We start from the raw sequence: 20,937 nt of genomic DNA on the forward strand, positions 1-20,937 counted from the left end.
TGAGAGGTTTCTTGTTGGATATATTATCAAACATGCATCTTGTTTTACAATCAATAATGGTTACATTTAATTTATGTTCGATTCGAGGTTTTCATCGTTTCTTTTTAAATTTCGATTTGGTCCTTGCTAGTCGCGATATCTTCTTGTTACTGACAAACATTAAAAAGTTGTTAAATTCATGTTAAATTATCTATTTTACGATACCAAAAATGCTAAAATATAAAATTCCAAAAGACTCCTCTCATGTGTTCCGTCTTCTTTATTGATCAACCGGCCGACTTTTCTAAACACTAGCCAACTATGGGGCCACCTCTACTTCGGTATAAATTTAGCTAGCGATCACCCTCTTGTAGATCTAACAACGTCAATATTCCTCGTCAACATCATTGTGCTCTTGGTCTCGTTTCACCATTGTTAAAGCGTTCATTTCTTGACCCCTTTTGTTGTTTATGTGCAAGTCATTGAAACCCTAGTTCTTTGAACGTGCTCCCTTGTCAATATCACCTCTTATTCACTATATGTTATTCCTCTTCCACATATGAATCGAGTATGTTTTTCAACTTCCTTCGACACCGTTACTCATTGCCGATAACGAATGGCAATGAAACCAGATCAAATGAAAATACTCGAAACATTTGGGATGGTTATAAGGTCCGGAAATCGAGCGTATCACTTTTTTTAATATTTTTTTGTTGGAGATGTGTGGAAATCGGTAATATGCACATTTACCCGACAACATATACTCGTTTACCTGGTTATGCGCCCAATGTGATTTTCTCTTTTTCTTTTCTGCTTGTTTTAAGTATGTACGGTATATAAATACCCAATTATACTTCTATTCCTGCTAACCCAATTTATTTTAAATATATATGGTATACTTGATACGTGACAGGTTTTGGATCGGGTTTGAGACTAGCTTTTATAATCGAGTATGCCGTTGGTATTACCTAAACCGATCCTTAACTCGACCTATTGTCATCATTAGGTCGTTATTATATTTTTGGTCATATATTATTTTATGCTGTCTTTTTAGAATGACAAAAGGATTCTTGTAGCACCTCATTTTTCGTGAGTGAAACAAAAGTGTTGAGGTGATTATTAAATGATGTTGTCGACGTATAAGAAAGAATTATAAAGGCTCAGAAGGATTGAAGAAAGTTGAAGGGCCAAAACTGTCAAAATTAGAATGATTCTAACGGCCTATTTATCATTTCTGAAAAGTTGTAAGACGGTTCGCTATGGCCGCGGTAGTGGGCGCGATTGGTGCGTGGAGGACACAGAACACCGCCGAGTGGCGCGGTTTAGGGGGAGCCGAAGGTGGGGGCGGCCTTGGAAATTGGAACGGCCGGCGCACTTGGTTATGTGTTTATATTTTTATTGGTTTGCTGCATTGTAAATTAAATTGATTCAACTACAGTAGATTGAAATGGAAGAAAGTAATTGAAGATAACGAACCTGAATTTGACCTAATTGGGGTTGAAGAGCCCTAACCACTTACTTATAACGAGTGATGTCTGTCTGTATATGCAACACAAACAAACTGCTAATTGGGTGGGTTTTGTAAGTCGACCTAACCGCTTTTGACATTTTTGGTTTTCTCGCAACTAAAGCTGTGGAGTTACTTACCCGTGTTCACCGGGTCATATATATTAATGTTATGACTCCAAGATCAACGAATGTAGTTTTTAAAAGGTTGGATTTTGCAATTCAAAAAAGGGTAGCGGCGCAGCTTGTTACCCCCTGAAACTATGAGTTGGTTTAATTTTAGTGTTACTATATTATTATTTAATTTTTATTAAATTTGTTTGTTACAAAAATAAATAAATAAATAAAAGGTTTAAAGCCCCTCATCATAAAGGAGCATTATAGGTTGGGGCTTCGATACTCCATGTGCTCACGTGACGCTGACGTGGCACTGTGGAGAGGCTTCGATGCCCCCAACCTCACAATAGAGAACAGCCTAATCAACACACTACCATGCCTAGTAATAACTAAACATGTGACTCATTGACAATGTGACACCTTATCTTTTCTAAATATTCTCTGTTCTAAATAGCCAAGTTGCATGATGTTTCACGAGCAATTTGACACCCGTTGATAGTTTAACACCTTATAATTTGTACTTCTAGAGGTAGGACGTCTTGTTAAGCGACATCAGCTGATCGTTGATGGAGTCTTAGTCGATGAAATTCAGATAATTCGCACTTCAACAAGAGACTAAATTCTTGAAAGTTTAGAAACTTGCCCAAAGCTTCTAAGTTAGTTGTTAAGTGTCTTTTAAAGAATATTTCGGAAGTCCCCATTGAACTTTACTTCAAAAGCAAACTAATCTTCCGAAGTATTCTTTTTTCTTCAATAGTTTACTTAAGTTTATATATATCATCCCCTAACATCGATGATATTTGTGAATACATACAAAGTAAAGATATTTGTATTAGCAAATGGAAATTGTATGAATAAATGGAGACTAAATAAATTAAAATAACATGTTATGCTAATACTATATTTATATATATAGTTATCAATCAACCTAAATGAATGTTTAAAAGTCTTAGTGGCTTGTTTGGTCGGAGGATTTCAAAGGATTTCAAGGGAATTGGAATTATAATTCCATTGTTTTGCTTGTTTGGTTGGGCATGAGAAGGAATTGGAATTGGATTTCATTTCCAATAAAATCCATCGTTTAATGGAATTTAGATTCTTTACATATATCAAATGATTTCAAAGGAATGTTCACAATTTACTCAAATAACCCTGGTAAGTAGCAACACATTCTCCAACATATTCATCAACTACCACCACCATTTTTTCCAGCCACCAACATTTTATTCCGGCACCACCATTTTTTCCGGCCATCACCAATGCAATTCCGGCGAGATTTGAATCATGTTTTTCCGAGCCGGAAACAACGGTTAATCAACGCGTTTTCCGGATAGATGTAAGCGTGCGTTTTCCGGATAGATGTAAGCGTGCGTTTTCCGGATAGATCTAGACCCACCTTTTCCGGCCATGTTTAAATCAACGCATCCCTTTTTTTTCGACAGTTTTGATTGCTAGCGGTGGTCGGAGATGGTAGTTGACGGTGCCCGACCGACGATGGTGAGTAACAGAGGAGCAGTGGTGGTGTCGATTGTGACCGGCGGTGGTGGTCTGCAGCTTCAAAGAAAAGAGAGAGTCTGATATCAAATCAAATGGGCAGGATTGGTTATATTTGATAGTTTGAAAGGGTAATTTTGTCTTTTTTAGGTGTCTTTACATTCCAATTCCTTTAACAAATATATAACCAAACAAGATAAGGATTTTCAATGGAATTCATCAAATTCCAATTCAAATTCCATTTCCCATTCAAATTCCATTAGAATCCACGAACCAAACGCACAATAAAATATAAACAAGAAAACAATAAAGTTTGTAAGTTTGTGGATGAAGAAAGTGTTGGGTTTCTATGAAATTAACAAGCTTAGTTAACCATTTAACTAGTCACAATTAAGGCGGAAGCGTGATATTTACAAACTAAACATATGTATCCATGTGTTTATATATGTATATGTTCATGAATAACCTAGTTTATTCATGTTATAAAGATTACCAATAATCTATTTACTAGAAACCCGAAGCAAGGATCAAATGATACGGAAAAGCTAAACTATCAAGCTTGTAAACACTTACATTCTTAACCCTTTAAGAGTTTAGTAGATGGTTGAAGAAGATGATGATGTGAATGCTAGACTTTCAAAGGAAAACCCTCAAACGGAATATACCCCGAGCCTCCAACACACACCGAGCTATGCTAGAAGCTTGAACACGAAAAACCGAGACCCGAGCCCTTCCTTTTTCTTTTTGCCGTAAACAAGAAAGAAAGAAAGAAAGGAAGAGTTGTGTTGTTGTTTTGTTTTCTTGAAAGTATATAAATAATGATCTTGATCTTTCATACTTATGATTACACACCATAATGCAAAACATGGTGTTAGGTTAGTAGTCAAGTAAACTACACACAACCATTCACCAAATGCATGACAAGATCTTGACCAAATCATGGGGTGTGGGGCCCACCCAAAACCGGCCCCAATTATTATATATATATTTTTTTTTTATTTTATTTTTATTTATTTTATAAAGTATAAAATAAATATATAAACACCCCATCTTTTATAAACCTTTTTACAAAAGAACACATAGTTAAATAATCATTCCAATAATAATTATTTGAATAAATAAATTAACCAATTAATTTATTTAACACTTTCAAGTATTATTCAGAAACCCGATTTCTGAATGTGTCGTGTTCTGTATTTGTTTTATAGATCATATCTCAACAAATACATAATTGGTGTGTGTCTAACTCGTTATTGGGTATGACCCGACTTGGATCAAACACAACTAGCCACATTAACCTAATACGTGTCTCGGGCATACGATATTCCAACAATCTCCCACTTGCACGAGACTCATAGGTAGTTAACGCTAATGGTGAATACCGCCTAACAACAGTTCACCATCCCTAGTGTGTTTGACTAAGTGCCATTCAATAACATCATCCCCTTCAAGTCCATACTTGATATGATATAGGTAAGTCTTATCATTACATCCCTTTGTTGCTAGATGTCCTGTCAAATCGAAGAGACACAGATTGATCATTCTCTCATTGATTTAACTTAACAGGCCTTAGACATCTAAACTCTCAACACATAAGAGGAACAAATCCCATCTTGACTGCATACATCCTTGTTGACATCTCGTATGATATCTGAGCTCTTCTTTTACGTCATCGTGTTACCGAAAAACAAAGAAGAGAGTCAAGTTATCAGACTTGATGAAAAGACCAGATCCAATATGCATCTCAGGTCAAAGGACACAATGATACTCGCCTTTACTCAAGGATTACTTATGATCAGTTGCACTAACTCTATGAAGTGATCCTTGAGAGCGGATCTTGTCCAATATTTGTATCCCACAAATATCTATGAACCTTGGTGGCAAACCTATGCCCTATATTCATCACATGAATATCAACCAATCCGGGTTCATAATAGTCTTAACTTCATACTTGTTCCCACAAGTATGATCGACTACGGACGTTTAGAACAACATAAGTCATTCATGGATTAAACATGCAAATATAGAACATAACTCATTGAATAATTAAAACATAATTAATTTTCATGAGATACCCATTACATTCGTTCTTATACAAACACTAAATACAGATTAAATCCACTCACTAGAATACCGAAGTCCTAATGCACAAACATGACCCTCATGCTTTGGGCCTATCGAGGAGCTTCGTGAGTGGGTCCGCAATATTTTGATCGGTATGAACTTTATGAATACATATCTTTCTCTTTTCAACTTCATCCCTTATGTAGTTGAATCTGCGCTCAATGTGCCTCGTTTTCTGATGAGCACGAGGCTCCTTGATCTGTGCAATAGCACCCTCATTGTCACAGATTATCTCTAGGGGCTCCTGAATGGTAGAGATAATCCCTAGATCCATGATGAACTTTTTCATCCATGCAGCTTCTTGGGCTGCCATTGAAGCGGCGATGTACTCAGATTCTGTAGTGGATAACGCGACAACATCCTGCTTCGAACTCTTCCAAGAGACCGCGCCACCATTTAAGATGAAGACATATCCCGACTGTGACCGAGAATCATCTCGGTCAGTTTGGAAACTCGCATCCACGTAACCCTTTACGACGAGTTCCTCCTCACCAGACCCATATATTAAAAACATATCCTTAGTCCTTCTAAGGTATTTTAATATATTCTTGACAGCCATCCAATGACTGGTCACCTGGGTTGTGCTGGTATCTACTCGTTATGCTTAAAGCATACGAGACTGTCCGGTCTGGTGCACATCATTGCATACATAATAGATCCTATTGCCGAAGCATAAGGAACATGCTTCATCCTATCCTGCTCTTCCTTAGAGCTAGGACTTTGGGATGAGCTCAACACGGTTCCTCTAGGAATAGGTACCAAACCTTTCTTAGAGTTTTCCATCCTGAACCTTCTCAGGATTTTATCAATGTACGCACTTTGATTGAGTCCGATCAATTTCCTTTGTCTATCCCTATAGACCTTTATTCCCAAGATATATGTCGCTTCTCCAAGATCCTTAATTGAGAAACGACTACTTAACCACGCTTTAACGTTGCAACATGTTCATTTTTATACACGCATCGATGCCAATTTCATTCAAAAGGAGCCGTGTAATAATGTGCATAACGAAACACAAATGTGCAAGCCATAAAATCTGTTTCAAAGTTTGCGTTTTTTCATTGGTTTTTTATATTATCTTTTAACTTCTTAATGAATTTGTGGCTGCTACGTATTTATTTTTTTCTAACGCTTCAACATTAATCTTTTTAAGTATTTCATTTTTTATAATAAAAATTTGAACTTTATCAATGCTCTTGCTAATTAGTATAAGGATTTCATTCTTTTTATATAAAGTTTTGGGGACACTTATTTTTTATCCACATTTTAATGAGCCAGTGTGTTTACCTTGATTTAAGTTATTTAACGAGCTGGCCGAATGTTAAATGACATGAATTCAAACTTGCCTACGCCCCATGTAGCCGGCTCAATTAGCCTACGGATCTGTGTGATGAAGTCAACTGATGAGATTGATTGGTAAGCCAATGTAACCTATCAATGGACAAGCCTCATTCTCTAGGTGTTTATATTATTCAACTTGCTGTACTTATTATGAGATCTAGTGCCCGAAAGCATCGGTAAGCATTATCCTTCTTAATAAGCGTAGTGTATGTGTCACGCTCTAATTGGCTTAAAATGGAGATACTTTGGGCCCGTGGCTAAAAAGCCATGTCCTATTTTGAGGGGAAAAAAAGTCAGCATGTTTGTTTTGGTAACTTTCTCTAATATTTTTCCCTTTATTTTAAGGAAAAATGGTTTTTATTAGTCTCAACTTTTTCATTTTTGTCGGCGCTGGTCCCAACTTCATTTTAGCTGTCAACGGTCCCAACTTCAACATTCGTTGCTTTCACCAGTCCGCGACTGACGGAGCACTAACTCCGTTATGTTTTTGCTTACGTGTCAATCTGAGTTATCAAAAACATATTACGTGGCAGCCACCGTGGATTATTGGTTTATTACGTAGCAGCCACCAGAACCCTAACTCTTCAACGCTCACATCAAAACCATCGGATCTGCCCTCTCCGTCTTCGCTTCCGGCGAACCCCTCGCTGTCGCCGACCAAACTCCCGCCGTCCTCCTCCCCACCCCTTCCTCCACCTCCACCAACACCAAACTCCCTTCACACACAAACACCACTGAGTCGCCACACAACACACAAAGAAAGAGCGAATGACGAAGTTCGATCCATGGCCAGTATTCTTCAAGCGAGAGTTCAACCGGAACTGGCCGTTCCTCGTTGGATTCGCCATCACCGGCACCATCATCACCAAATTCTCCCTTGGTCTTACCGGTACGCATCCAATTCCTCTTCAAATCAGATTCGATTTAAAAGCAGGTTCATTGATTTAAAACAGGTTCATTGATGGAGGTTAACGGCGGCTGCCGGAACCGATCTGGGTTTTGAGCTAGCAACAGATGGAGACCGGGTCTACGGCGCCGGCGGTGGTGGTGGGGGTTGGTGGCGGTGGAATGAAGGGGGTTTGGTGGAGGTGGAGGAAGGGGTGGGGAGGAGGACGGCGGGAGTTTGGTCGGCGACGGCGAGGGGTTCGCGGAAGCGAAGACGGAGAGGGCGGATCCGGTGGTTTTGAGTGAGCGTTGAAGAGTTAGGGTTCTGGTGGCTGCCACGTAATAAACCAATAATCCAAGGTGGCTGCCATGTAATATGTTTTTGACAACTCAGATTGACACGTAAGCAAAAACATAACGGAGTTAGTGCTCCGTCAGTCGGACTGGTGGAAGCAACGAATGTTGAAGTTGGGACCGTTGCCAGCCAAAATAAAAGTTGGGACCAGCGCCGGCAAAAATGAAAAAGTTGGGACCAATAAAAACCATTTTTCCTAAACCAATAATCCACGGTGGCTGCCACGTAATATGTTTTTGACAACTCAGATTGACACGTAAGCAAAAACATAATGGAGTTAGTGCTCCGTCAGTCGCGGACTGGTGGAAGCAACGAATGTTGAAGTTGGGACCGTTGCCAGCCAAAATAAAAGTTGGGACTAGCGCCGGCAAAAATGAAAAAGTTGGAACCAATAAAAACCATTTTTCCTTATTTTAAGGAGTATATAGACAATCTAATGTGAGTGCTCTTAGAATCAATTTCACCATTCTCAAATGAAAACGAATTAACCAACTAATCAAGGTTGAAAATGCAATACTCACTTTAAAAGGTTTCCTCATTTACAAGAAATAAGTCTTTGAGAAGACAATAGTGTTAGATTGGCCCCCAAAGCTACGTGAAATTCATCTTATTTTCAAACTTACTTTTTCACAGAAATGGAGACTTTCGGCCTTTAGGAGTAGGAAGACCACCCTACATAAATCCCAATGTGTAGGCGCCTATATTTGGGCATCTTGGACTTTTGACATCTATGTTTGGTCATCTTTAATTTCAACTTCAACTTCAATATCAAACCCACCTCTTGGTTTTGTACTTTTGCATAAACTATTGCAGGATAGGACCCACACGTCATTTGACCAGGTCTTTGCTAGTCAACTAGGCCTTAGAAGGCTTGTTTGGGCTTGGTGTTGGTATATTTGATTTTTTATGGGCTTAAAGCTTTAGAAATGTGGTAGTCAAAAGACCCAAACTCATCAACTATCTACATGTATAGGAGTACAAAAACCGGTTTTAAACCCAAACCGAATGGTTTGGTCAACGGCTGGTCAAAACCGGTTTGACTCAAACCAGTTCGGTTTATAAACGGTTTCGAAGCAAGATAGGCCAGCCTAGTCATGTCGTTTCGGACCGATTTATCACCGGTTTTAACTGGTTTTAAACCGGTTTTTGTTGGGTTATGAAGGCCTTTGGGCCGGTTTTATTAGGAGACCCGTTTTGGTTCCTAATTATGTTTAACCCTAATCTTGTTTATTATATATATCCATCATGTAATTGTAATATTGGTTATGAGCTAATAAGAAAACCAAGTTGCAGCCCGTGGACGCAGGTCCCCTCGCGAGGACTGAACCACGTTAAATTTTTGTGTCGTTTATATTTTCATTTATGCGTGTTTATCGTTGTGCATACGTGTGTTGTTTCGCTTCCACGCGCCGGTTTGTTCCTAACAGTTTTCCTCAAACCGGTTCGGTTTAAGAACTGGTTTGCTAGATCTTAAGGGGAACCTGCCTTGAAACTATCGGTTTGGGTGAAACCGTTTTAAACCAAAACCGGTTCGCTCGGTTGGCTAAAACCGGTCCCCAAACCGGTTTTTTTTACACCTCCATCTACATGCGTCAAATAGGTATTGAAAATCTAATTAAATGTTGGGTTGTAGATCTCTTCTATCTCATTTATTTATTTATTTTTCGTAATAGCGAGAACCCATTACTATAAATAAACATTCCCACAAATACTCTATCAACCAATAGGATTAGCTAAAACAAGGGTTGTGCTACACAGCCTACACAAGTGACCTTAAACAGGATTGAATGATAGTAAACTAGTAGAAGCTGGACTCGTTTCTCCTAACTCGTTTAAAACGTTTGCTAAACACGATTAAGATCTTCCAAACCGTTGTTATATTTCTTTATAAAACAAGACCAAACATTTGTTGTCAAATAAGATCTTATCAATATTGTCATGTTAGAAAACAAATACAAAAGCCTTCAACATATTCTTATACACCAAACAAATCATATACTCCTTCAATCCCATTGTTGTCTATGATTTTGATCGTCTACCACGAAACCGTCTCTTCACATTTCTCATTCCCGGTTTCTTTATTTTCTTACGTTCATCATCTTGTGAAAAATCTTTAAACAATTTCGCAAGTCTCGGGTCCACCGTAATTCCAATTGAAATCATCTCACCATATAACTCCCTAGCCTTGGTTACCAACCCATGTTTCACTAACCCTTCTACCATCATACCAAAATGTGCAGAGTCAGGTGAAACTTCATATTCTTTCATTTTCACCCAAATCTTCAAAGCATTTTCAACCTCACTTAGTTCCAAAAACTTACGAAGAATCAGTACAAAAGTATCCCTATTCGGCCCATTTCCAGATTTCATCATTCGATCCAAAAGTTCAAAACTTTCTTCAAAAGTCAAGTCTTTTCCTTCAAGAAACGCATGATACGTGTCGATAGTAGGGTTTATGTTCTCTTCCAACATTCTTGATAATACCCGTCTTGCATTCACGAGTTTTCCTGCTTTACATAACGGGTGTATTATATAATTAAAAGTAATAGAGTCGGGAATAATATTCATATCCTTCATTTTATCCAATATTTTAAGAGCTTCTTCATGGCAATTCTCATGTGCAAGAACACAAACCAACGAATTATAAGCCATCCGGTTTGGTCTCCACCCTTTTTTATTCATTTCATCAAACAATCTAAGCGAGTCAAACAGGTTGTTGACTTTTGAGAAGCAAGAAATCATGTGGGTGTATGAGTTTTCGTCTGGGATGACTTGATTTTTGTCCATTTCTTTCCAAATTCTCTTGGCTTCAATTATGTCAACGTATATGTTACACCAACCATTAAGAATAATGTTGAAACCCGCGGTTTTAAGTGGAAAGAGTTTTGCATTTGAAAACATGAATTCTTCCGCTTCTTCAACGTTTCCATGTTTGCAGAGGGTGTCTAGAAGTGTATAGAATGCCTTTTGATCGGGAGTTAATTTGAACTTTTCCATTATCTGGAATGCGCGAATAGCTTCAGTTGGTTCGTTTGCAGCTGCATATCTATTGAAATACAAATATATTCATAAAGAACCACACATATAAAATAAATCATAAATAGAGTTCAAAGATTAATTCTGGAGATATATAGCAACTTAAAAGAGTAACAGGATGCAATAAACAGTCATTGATTAAATAGGAAAATGATCAAAATAGGTTGTTTGGCCAAAAAGTTCTTAAAACAAGTATGGAATTATTCTCTTACGAAACTAGGCATGGCCACGCACGTGGTGACAAATGAGTCGTTTGGGCACCATTAGGCAGTAAAAGGGCCGGCACAAAATGTCATGCGAAATTGAGTTGGCAAAACCCTACTATGACATGTGTCACAATTGGGCTGCAACGGTGCCTATTTGTACACCTTTTTAGGCATCTTTGGAAACTGGCAACGCTAAGAGTGTGCGCTATCATCAGCGTGTGGGATCCAAAGAAGCCAATTCACACACCTTTTTAGGCGTCTTAAGACTATTGTCCAGGTGCGTGGCACCATCGTAGCCCATTCATCGCCATTTAGACACCGATGTAGCCCAATCGAGACATGCCATAATATGGTTGTTTCAACTAAGTTTTACATGTTATTTCATGTCGACCCCTTTGGTGCCTAATGATGCCAGGGTGCTTATGTGCCAAGATGGGATTGGCCATGTATATTTTGGTACGAAAATTTTTTCATGCGTATTTTGAGAATATTTTTGGTCAAACCGCCTATTGAGGTAATCTTCCCTTAAAGAAGACCAGAGTAATGCAAACACCATTGGCCCTACCTGACATCATACGGGCCGTATCACACGCGAAAAACGGTCACATGGGTCATATACTCGTTTCAGAGGCAAATCATACGATCCGTATGATGTGTTTAACTAACAAATAAATGATGCAACCAGTGACAAAGACATAGGCCGTGTCATGTGGCAGGCTCCAACGCACAGACTTGATTTGACATCATATGGCCCGTATTATGAATTTGACTAACAAAAAAATAATTGATATGACCAATGACAAAGTCATACCATACGACCACTTTTCGCCTTTATCATATGCCCCGTATAATGTGACAACCTCTGGTGTGCAGACTTGATTTGACATCATATGGCACGACAGCACAGCACACTGGTGCATCACCATAAAAGAAACACTATGAGATTGTAAGCTATGTTAGAAAGTCAAAATATTTAAATTTGTGTAACCAAATTTCCTAGTTATTTCATGTTCTTGTAAAAGGGGTAGCATTCCACTCAAATAACTAAATAAGTAAATAACATATTGATGTCGAAAACAAAAGGGATATAATTTGGATTTACCTATCAATCATGACGAGCATTGGTCTCTGAGTATCCATAGAAGACTGATACAAATCTCTAATCAAACACCAAGCATTATTAAACTTCTTATGGTTACCCAACACCCATATCATCAAGCTCCAAGCTTTTTCATCACTACACTTCCATTTCAGACCCCATTCAAACACAAAAAATGCCAACTTCCAATCATCCCTTAAAACCCAAATCGCCAAATTAATCAAATCTACACTTGGCTTAATGCCCGACCCATCGATAAACTCCGTCGACTCACCAGTTTCTTGATTAAACTCATTGCGTAACAATTCGACTAATTTAATCACACCCGGGTTTGAAACTTCATTAGCAGACGCTGCTAGTTGAGCGAAGTTAATGGTTTCGTATAGCTTCTGGACATGGGATGGTTCGAATGTGGAAAAATTGATGTGATCAAGTTTTTGTGGACGTGTGCCAAGTGTTCGACGAAATGCCTGAAAGAAATAAATGTTAAATTTTTGTGAATTCATGTAGGAGTGAGTTGAAAGACCATGTTGGGTGGCTTGTGATGTTAGAATAAAGGGTAAACGGAGATGAGAATGTGTGCGTTGGTTGATTATGCGAGCAAGATAAGCTTGAAACATCAAAGAGTGTTGGTGTATGAAGAGATGAAGAAAATTAATCAGGGTTCTAGGGGTTTAGGGAAATGGGCTTCCAGTAGGGTGTTCAGCGATCGGTTTAAAACTGCAAAACCGCCTAAGTCGGTTATCGGTTTGGCTTCACGGTCGGGTTTTTTTTTACATTCGGTCGGTCGGCTTCAAAATTTTCAAACCGTAATAAACGGTTTGGCTTGCGGTTTTTATTGAAAACCGGCCGTAAAAAACCGGACAGGACCGTAGGATTTATTTATATATAAATTTTATTTTTTGATATTAGATTTATATATTATTTATAATATATCATATGTTTTAAAAATTGGGCTTATTGTCTTAGCTCACTATAAGATGTTAGTGTGTAATTTAGCCCAACTTTATTAAAAGTCTAGTATCCCGTCATGTTCTAGGCTTAAATTCTGGATAATATGATTAATTATGGGAACTTGCATTTTGGTTATTTTATTTTTTGACAGCTTGAAATCTGAACTTGTGAATTAGAGTTTAAGTTTTTGACAATAGCATAATAATGCCTAAACCGTGAAACCGGTCGGAGCCAAACCGTTAGTAACGGTTCGCTTCGGTTCAGTTTGGTTTTTATTTTCAACAGCTTGGCTTCGGTTTTTGATTAGCAAAAACCATACTAACGGATTGACTTACGGTTTGACCCAAAAACCGTCAAAACCGGACTGTGAACATCCCTAGCTCCCTGGACCATATGCTAAAAAAGTAAAGATTTAATTTTGGGAAATTCCAAAATAGCCCTTTTTAGACACAGAAGTATCAAATATAGATAAAATCTATATACTTTTTTATTGGAGTGTCGATTTTCTTTTTAAATCGTGCGACTTGGTTATCACATACTTACGCCTGAGCTGTTCTAGTATGATGGTCATGCTTGAAACACCAGTAGGGTATTCGTTGTGGAGTCGTTAAGGCATCTTTTAGGGTGATGTGGTCAACCCGTAGTGATGGCTACACCGTGCCATGGTATTAAGGGGTGGCGTTATGGAGGAGGGAAAAACATGGTGACGGGCAAGATAACGAATACATTGTGGGCTCACCCACTAACAACCAATCAATTTTTTGTTATTATTATTATTATTATTATTATTATTATTATTATTTTGGTTTCTTTATTTCCTCCACCATCTAATTAAATATAGTTAACCCACGATGCCCTAGTTAACAAGTGAGCGAGTAAAGCCTGCTGCTTACGTGACAGTGACGTGATGCTTTAACTAACCATTGCTAGTTAAACCACAACACATAGCCTCAGAACACCTTCAATGGTGCATTCCAGAGGTTATGTAGATGACTATCATCATTGGAGGGCCCGTTCAGAATTTGACGTTGGATTTCGAACTACGTATTCCCTTCCCAGCTATTAGTGAAACAGGGACCATCACTCTAATACGAATCAAAAGAATCACTATCGGGTTTGGTACCGACCAAGATTATCATGGTTGAAATACCATCAATTTTTCATAGTCATTAGAGCTTCTAATTAAATCGATTAAAATAATATTCTAAATTAATCAGTATTATATCGTTCGTACTCCTCACCTGAGAAGCATTTCACTAACCACCTGAGGAGCGGTAACAAGTACCTCCAAATGAAGGATTGCGAGGCTCTCTCATACACAAACAATATTGTGTGTATATATATTTTTATTTATTTTTAGAATATTGGTTTTTAATACTCCTAACGTTTAGTCATTGGTTGGTAACAATCTCAATTTTCAATTTATTACCCATCACTCCCAACTTTCACCATATTTGTTTCTGGCACTCTCGAACTTAATGGACCCTAACTTCGTTAGTTTTCGTGCTGACATGGCATATTTTATTAATAAAAGCATGTTGTGGGTTCCATGGCATCTTCTTCCTTTAACATAAAACCCCTGCAACCTCTATTACCACCACCACCCACCATCCATCCATCTCCACCACCACCCAAGTTGACTCGAACCCGATCCGTTTAGCTAAACAGGTTCGTGAGTTTGACTCAAAACTGACCGGAACCCATTTATACCAAACTAAACCGGCGAATAACTTTACGTGTGCAAACACCCAACATCAAATTCATCAACAAAAACCCAATCAGAGCCACCCGCACCGTCATGTTATTCCAATTATTCTCTTTGTTTTCGCTAAGTATTGCTATGAAATCAGAATTTTTTTTTGTCACTTTTGTCGGTATGATTCAAATTCCAGTTGCTTTTCCTCTCTTCTCTTTTGACTTCAAACTCAATCCAGTTGGATCCGGGCTATCGAATTGATCCGTATTTCAAACCATAACCGATTACTTGAGTATGACTCAATAGTTAAGTCCACGATGCCTAAAACTAGATTTAGGTAGGGTTATTCATGAGCCGAGCCAAGTCAAGCTGAGGAAAGCTCGGACTCGGCTTATTTTCAAAACCGAGCTGAAAGTTGTTGGTGGGTGATGGTGGAGATGGTCGGTGGGTGGTGGTGGTGGTGACGGTGTTAATGAAGGTTGATGGGGTTATATGTTGAAGAAGTTGGTGTGGGACCCATAACATGCTATTTATTAATAAAAAAATGTCACGTAAGCATGAAACTAACGGAAGTTAGAGTTCATTAAGTTCGGGAGTGCCAGAAACAAACAGGGTGAAAGTTTGGAGAGATTGTTAACAAATCGAAAGTTGGAAGTTTGATCAGCCAACAGGTGAAAGTTGAGAATATTAAAAACCAATATCCCTTTATTTTTTAAAGTGAATCTAGTATTTGAGAAAAACTTGGAAGGTGTGTGTGAAATATATGCGGAAATCTAATAAGGTGGTTGATGTGTTGCGTTTGTGGAAATGGATACTTGAAGAGCCTCTAAATATGAATTATTGGCTTATAAATGTAGCACGTGGCACTTGTACATTTGTTGAAAACATGTTATAAGTTGGTATAAATTTGTTTAACGCAAGTATTTGATGCATTTGTAGTTTCCTTAAGCATCAAATTCTGATTTTGGAAGGTCATGTGAAAAGAAATTAGATTTTGTTCAAGTTCAACCTAAACTGAGTTTGTGAGCAATTAAATGTCTTGTCGATATTACACAAGTTGAAAGTTGTTTAGAATGTTTCTAGAAGTGTTTGGTAACTTAATTTGGGTAACTGAACTTGGGGAAATCGTTTTCAATATCTTTAACTAGTTGCTTGTCTCTCATGCTTTACAATGGGAAATATATATAAAGTGAGAGAAAAACCATGCTAGCCAGTGATGAGGCGGCGGGACTTGGTCGATATGGCTTAAGTGCCAATGTACCTGAAGAGGTAGGTCCCAGCAGGGCTCAGTTGGTCCCGCATGACTCACCTTGAACAGGGATGTCTGCGCAAAGACCATCTACTCCCGCAGGACCCACCATGCTCAGAGAAGCCTACGCGCAGTATGCAAGCTGCATACGCAGGGAAAAGCCTCCCAATGGTAAAGTAACCCGCCTGTTCCCGCAGTTGCGGATACAAGCCATCAGGGAAGGCTACCCGCACAGCATAGCTACACGCATAAGGCTTAACACTTACAAATATTCAGTGTCACCTGAAAGAATGAGCAGAGGCGGGAGGGGGAAAACTCCCGCCAAAATGGGCCAGTCTGTATGGAGGATCTTTTGCGTGATACCTGACGAGGTAAAGACAAAAGATCTGACCAAGAATGCGACAGCTCACTGACAGCAGCGTGACAGACAGCACGCCACAGCACTGTGACCAATAGCCGCCGCCTGCCCACCAACTCCTGCCAGACCACGTGCCTAGCCTGCAGTTGGTAGAAGATGAAGAGTGCACGGCACGCCTGCTCTGTGTCAGCCGCTACCTATCCACCACTCACAGGTAGGGCACGTGCATAGGTTACAGTTGGTAGCGTGTTGGGCCGGCTAAACCCCTTGGAAACCCACCTTCGGCTATAAAAGACAGCAAATGGTATTATCATTTCATCATCTACTATCTCGTATAACTTACTTGATAATTGCTCTAATAGTATTCATATACTTTTATATTTAAAGAGTAATATAGACTGATTCTCACGCCGGAGGGTGGTCACAAGGAGGAACCCCCCCCCTTCTCAGTGACGAGCTTACGGTGTCTGTTTTGCAGGTTCCTTGAAGTACAACTTACTCTGCTGGACCTAACCTTCGTGGGAAACATTACTTAGCCCCCAGATTACCCATAATCTGCCCGGGGTCACTTAGTGTTTCTTCATTGGCGCCATCCGTGCATAAAGCTAGAACTACATCTTTCTCCAGTTTTTCAAAACTTCCAAGATGACTAGAGAAATTCCGGTAACCACAACCCCAGCCACTGGGGTAAACACCGGCAACACAATGTTTACAAACACTACCCCAGCCACCCAAGCTGGGGCAAGTGAAGTACATTTTACAAACACTACCCCAGTCACTCATGTAGGGGCAAGTGGAGTAAACATTCCACTGGGATTCACTGATGCCCAGCTGGAAAAACGAACTCGAGCCCCTCGCCAAACACTTGATCAAGTGAAGGCATGGGCCGAGGCACGTCAAAGAGAATTTCAGGCTGAGTTGGACGAACGCTTGCGTTCAGTCCAACAAGCTGAGGAATTCGGTAGTACTCGCCAGCACCTCAACATGAGTAGTGAGTACGAGTACTCAGACGCCGAGAGGGAAGACTCCGACACCGACGCGAACCCTCGCCATAGGGCGAAAGGGAAGCGTAAGGAAACGGATCCCCAGCCAAAAAGGAATTTTGGGGAAGCATTCCAACCAGTCACGGAAAAAAGCTCGCGTGACTTCTCCAAGGCCTTTAGACCTACTGCCACAAACGCAGGAAGGTCAAAATTTGCAAGGGACATTGCAGAAGCAATCGCCCCGAGGAGTGCCAAACAAATGTCCAATATTGGCACATACGATGGTATATCCGACCCAGATGACCATCTGAACAGGTTCATTGCGGGGGCAACCGTCAGTAACTGGACGGAACCCACGTGGTGCTACATGTTCCAGATGACTCTGGTAGGAGCAGCCAGAGCATGGTTCGACCGTTTACCGGTCCACCACATTTATGACTGGGCAGACTTCCAGAACAAGTTCAGTCAACAGTTTAGTCAACAGAGGAAGCACACTGAGGAGCAGTGGACGATCCTCAACTGTGTGAGAGAAGAGGATGAATCCTTACTGGACTTCATCACCCGCTTCAACTCCAAGAAGCTGAGTCTGGGCAACATCAGTGAAGACCTCGTTCGCGCCGCTTTCATTCAGGGCGCTGAATACCCAGAACTCATCCGCACTCTGACGGGTAAAGACGGCATGCCATCCACGTGGGATGCCATAATGACGGCAGCCAAGCGCTTTGCCGAAACGGAGAAACAGCTGGGAAGAGATCTCCCCCAGAATACAAACCTCTACACGCAGAGGACAAGGGAGAACAATGTGAGAACCGCCCGGCTAAACAAAAAGAGGCGGCAAGGTATTTGGCAGTCAAGGATAAACTTTGACACCCCCTCAAGCTCTCGCCCTCTGGTTGGCGGAAGGGACATCACGCACCCTTCGAACCGGAAAAACCGTTGGACGCCACTCACCAAGAGCGTCACGGAGATATTTGCCACGGAAAAACTGCCATGGCCAAAAGCCCCAGCGATCCGACAGAAACCCAATGCGGACCAAAGCAAGTCTTGTGACTTCCATGGGACAAAGGGCCATAGCACTGAGGAGTGCACATCCTTGAGGGACATAGTCGAGACATTCGTCAAGGATGGGAGGCTCGCACACCTCGTGGCATCTATCAAGAAGGGAGGAAGGAACGACAACAGGTACAGGGGTAACGGACGAAAGCCCGTCGACATTAGCATCAACATGGTCCATGGTAAGGTCAGAGGAAGAAAGAGACCGATAACCGAACCATGCGCATGGAAGGAAGCAGAAGTGCGCTTCCCGCGAGTGCCGGGAGGCCCAAACAAAGAAGGCCCCATTGTCATTAAAAGCCAGCTGGGGCACTACATCACCTCCCGCACCCTTGTTGACAATGGCGCATCGTCGACAGTGATGTACAGGCAGTTCTTCGACAAGCTCGACGATGAAGACAAGGAACGCCTGGAGACGGTCTACGCTTCAATGGAAGGGTTTGACGGCAGCATGAACACTCCCTTGGGCATCCTATCTTTCCCCGTCACTCTCACCGACGGGAATTATTCACGCACGGAGGATGTGGATTTTGTTGTAATGAAAAAACCACATCATACGTATGACATCCTATTCGGGAGAGACGGGATGGCAAGATTCAACGCTGTGGTATCCTCAGTCCACGGCATGATGGGATGGCCAACAACTGAAGGCGTAGCGATGATCACGGGCATTCCCCAGGTATGCATCGCATCTGTCTCCTCTAAACCCAAACCGAAGATGGCCAAACAAACCATCACTGAACCTGAACAGTGGGCATTCAATGGGAAATATCCCGATCAGGCCGTTACCATTGGCCCGACAATTGTTGATCCAACACGCACCTTACTCAAGCGCTTACTGCAGCGAAACGCAGACATCTTCGCGTGGACACCAGCCGACATGACTGGTGTACCCCGGGGTAAGGCAGAGCATAAGCTCAAATGCGATCCGGCCGTTACGCCGATCGTACAAAAGCGCAGAGTAATGGGGCCCGAGCAAACCAACGCGTGCAGAACCCAAGTCAAGGAACTCCTTGATGCGGGCATCGTGCGCGTTAGCAAATATCAAACGTGGGTTGCAAATCCCGTAATGGTACCGAAGAATAACAAACAATGGCGCATGTGCATAGATTTCAAAGATTTGAATAAAGCATGCCCCAAAGATTGTTATCCGTTGCCAGAAATTGATCTCAATGTGGATTCGGTGGCACCATTTCGCCTTAAATGCTTCTTGGATGCGTATAAGGGGTACCATCAAATCCACATGGCTGTAGATGACCAGGACAAAACCGCCTTTCGGACGCCCGATGGCACATTTTGTTATAAAATGATGCCATTCGGACTTAAGAACGCGGGATCCACGTACCAACGACTAATGGACAAAGAGTTTCACGCCCAAATTGGGAGAAACTTGGAAGTCTATATGGATGATTTGGTCATCAAAAGCCCCGAGCCAGAGGCGATGTTGAAAGACATTGAGGAAACTTTCAACACACTCAGAAAGATAAACATGAAGCTCAACCCGAGCAAGTGTTCATTTGGGGTGGAAGAAGGGAAGTTCTTGGGAGTCATTATTACTAAAGATGGCTTCAGAGCGAACCCTGAAAAAGTCGAAGCCATTGTCAAAATGGAATCACCTACCACCATAAAACAGGCTCAAACACTGAATGGACGACTAGTCGCGCTTAACCGCTTTTTGGCAAACCATGCGGATAGGTCGTTCCCATTTGTGTCAACGCTAAGAAATTGTTTAAAGAAAACGCACTTCCGCTGGACACCAGAAGCGGAAGCAGCTTTTCAGGAGATTCGATCACGCCTGATCGAACTCCCAACGCTCACAGCACCACAAGCGGGGGAGGAGTTAATCCTATACCTCTCCGCAACAGATAGAGCAACCGGGGCAGTCCTGCTTGTAGAACGAAAAGGCATCCAGATGCCAATCTATTATGTTAGCCGCGTACTGGCAGACGCGGAAACCCGGTACTCTACCCTGGAAAAACTGGTCTTGGCACTTATTCACGCTTCACGCAGGTTGAGACGATATTTCCAGGGTCACCCAATCACTATTCTCACCAACTTCAAACTCTCAAATGTTCTAGGCAAACCCGAGTTATCGGGACGTCTAGCCAAGTGGGCAATTGAATTGGGAGAATATGCGATTCAATACAAGCCGAGACCAGCCATTAAAGGCCAGGTCCTGGCTGATTTTATTGCAGAAGTCCCCGCTTCACGGGAGAAAGAGTGCCAGGAGGAGGTTCAACCCTCCCCAGCACACGAAATCAATGAGGTCTGGCGACTCTACACTGATGGAGCAGCTAGTAACGAGGGTTCAGGCGCAGGGTTAAAATTAACAAATCCAGCAGGCCAGGAATATACTTATGCTATTCGGCTGGATTTTCCAAGTACGAATAACGAGGCTGAATATGAAGCATTCCTGGCCGGATTGAGGATTGCGCGTAAAATGGGTGTAAAAAATTTGGAAGCCCATGTAGATTCCATGCTAGTGGCAAACCAAATAAACGG

General features: G+C 41.0%; 1 protein-coding gene across 1 annotated transcript; it reads right to left on the reverse strand.

The window, feature by feature from the left end:
- Nucleotides 1-9,721: 9,721 nt before the first annotated feature.
- On the reverse strand, nt 9,722-12,813 carry LOC143581681 (pentatricopeptide repeat-containing protein At1g80880, mitochondrial-like). Its single transcript, XM_077064410.1, has 2 exons — nt 12,146-12,813; nt 9,722-10,847 (listed from the first exon to the last, which is right to left on the reverse strand). The coding sequence occupies exons 1-2, from the start codon at nt 12,760-12,762 to the stop codon at nt 9,821-9,823; spliced, it is 1,644 nt and encodes a 547-aa protein (XP_076920525.1). The 5' UTR covers nt 12,763-12,813; the 3' UTR covers nt 9,722-9,820.
- Nucleotides 12,814-20,937: the final 8,124 nt, after the last annotated feature.

The sequence above is a fragment of the Bidens hawaiensis genome, unplaced genomic scaffold (genome assembly GCF_021521415.1).
Source record: "Bidens hawaiensis isolate Kalapana, Puna unplaced genomic scaffold, B.hawaiensis_p1.1 tig00031140_1, whole genome shotgun sequence".
Taxonomy (NCBI): Eukaryota; Viridiplantae; Streptophyta; class Magnoliopsida; order Asterales; family Asteraceae; genus Bidens; species Bidens hawaiensis.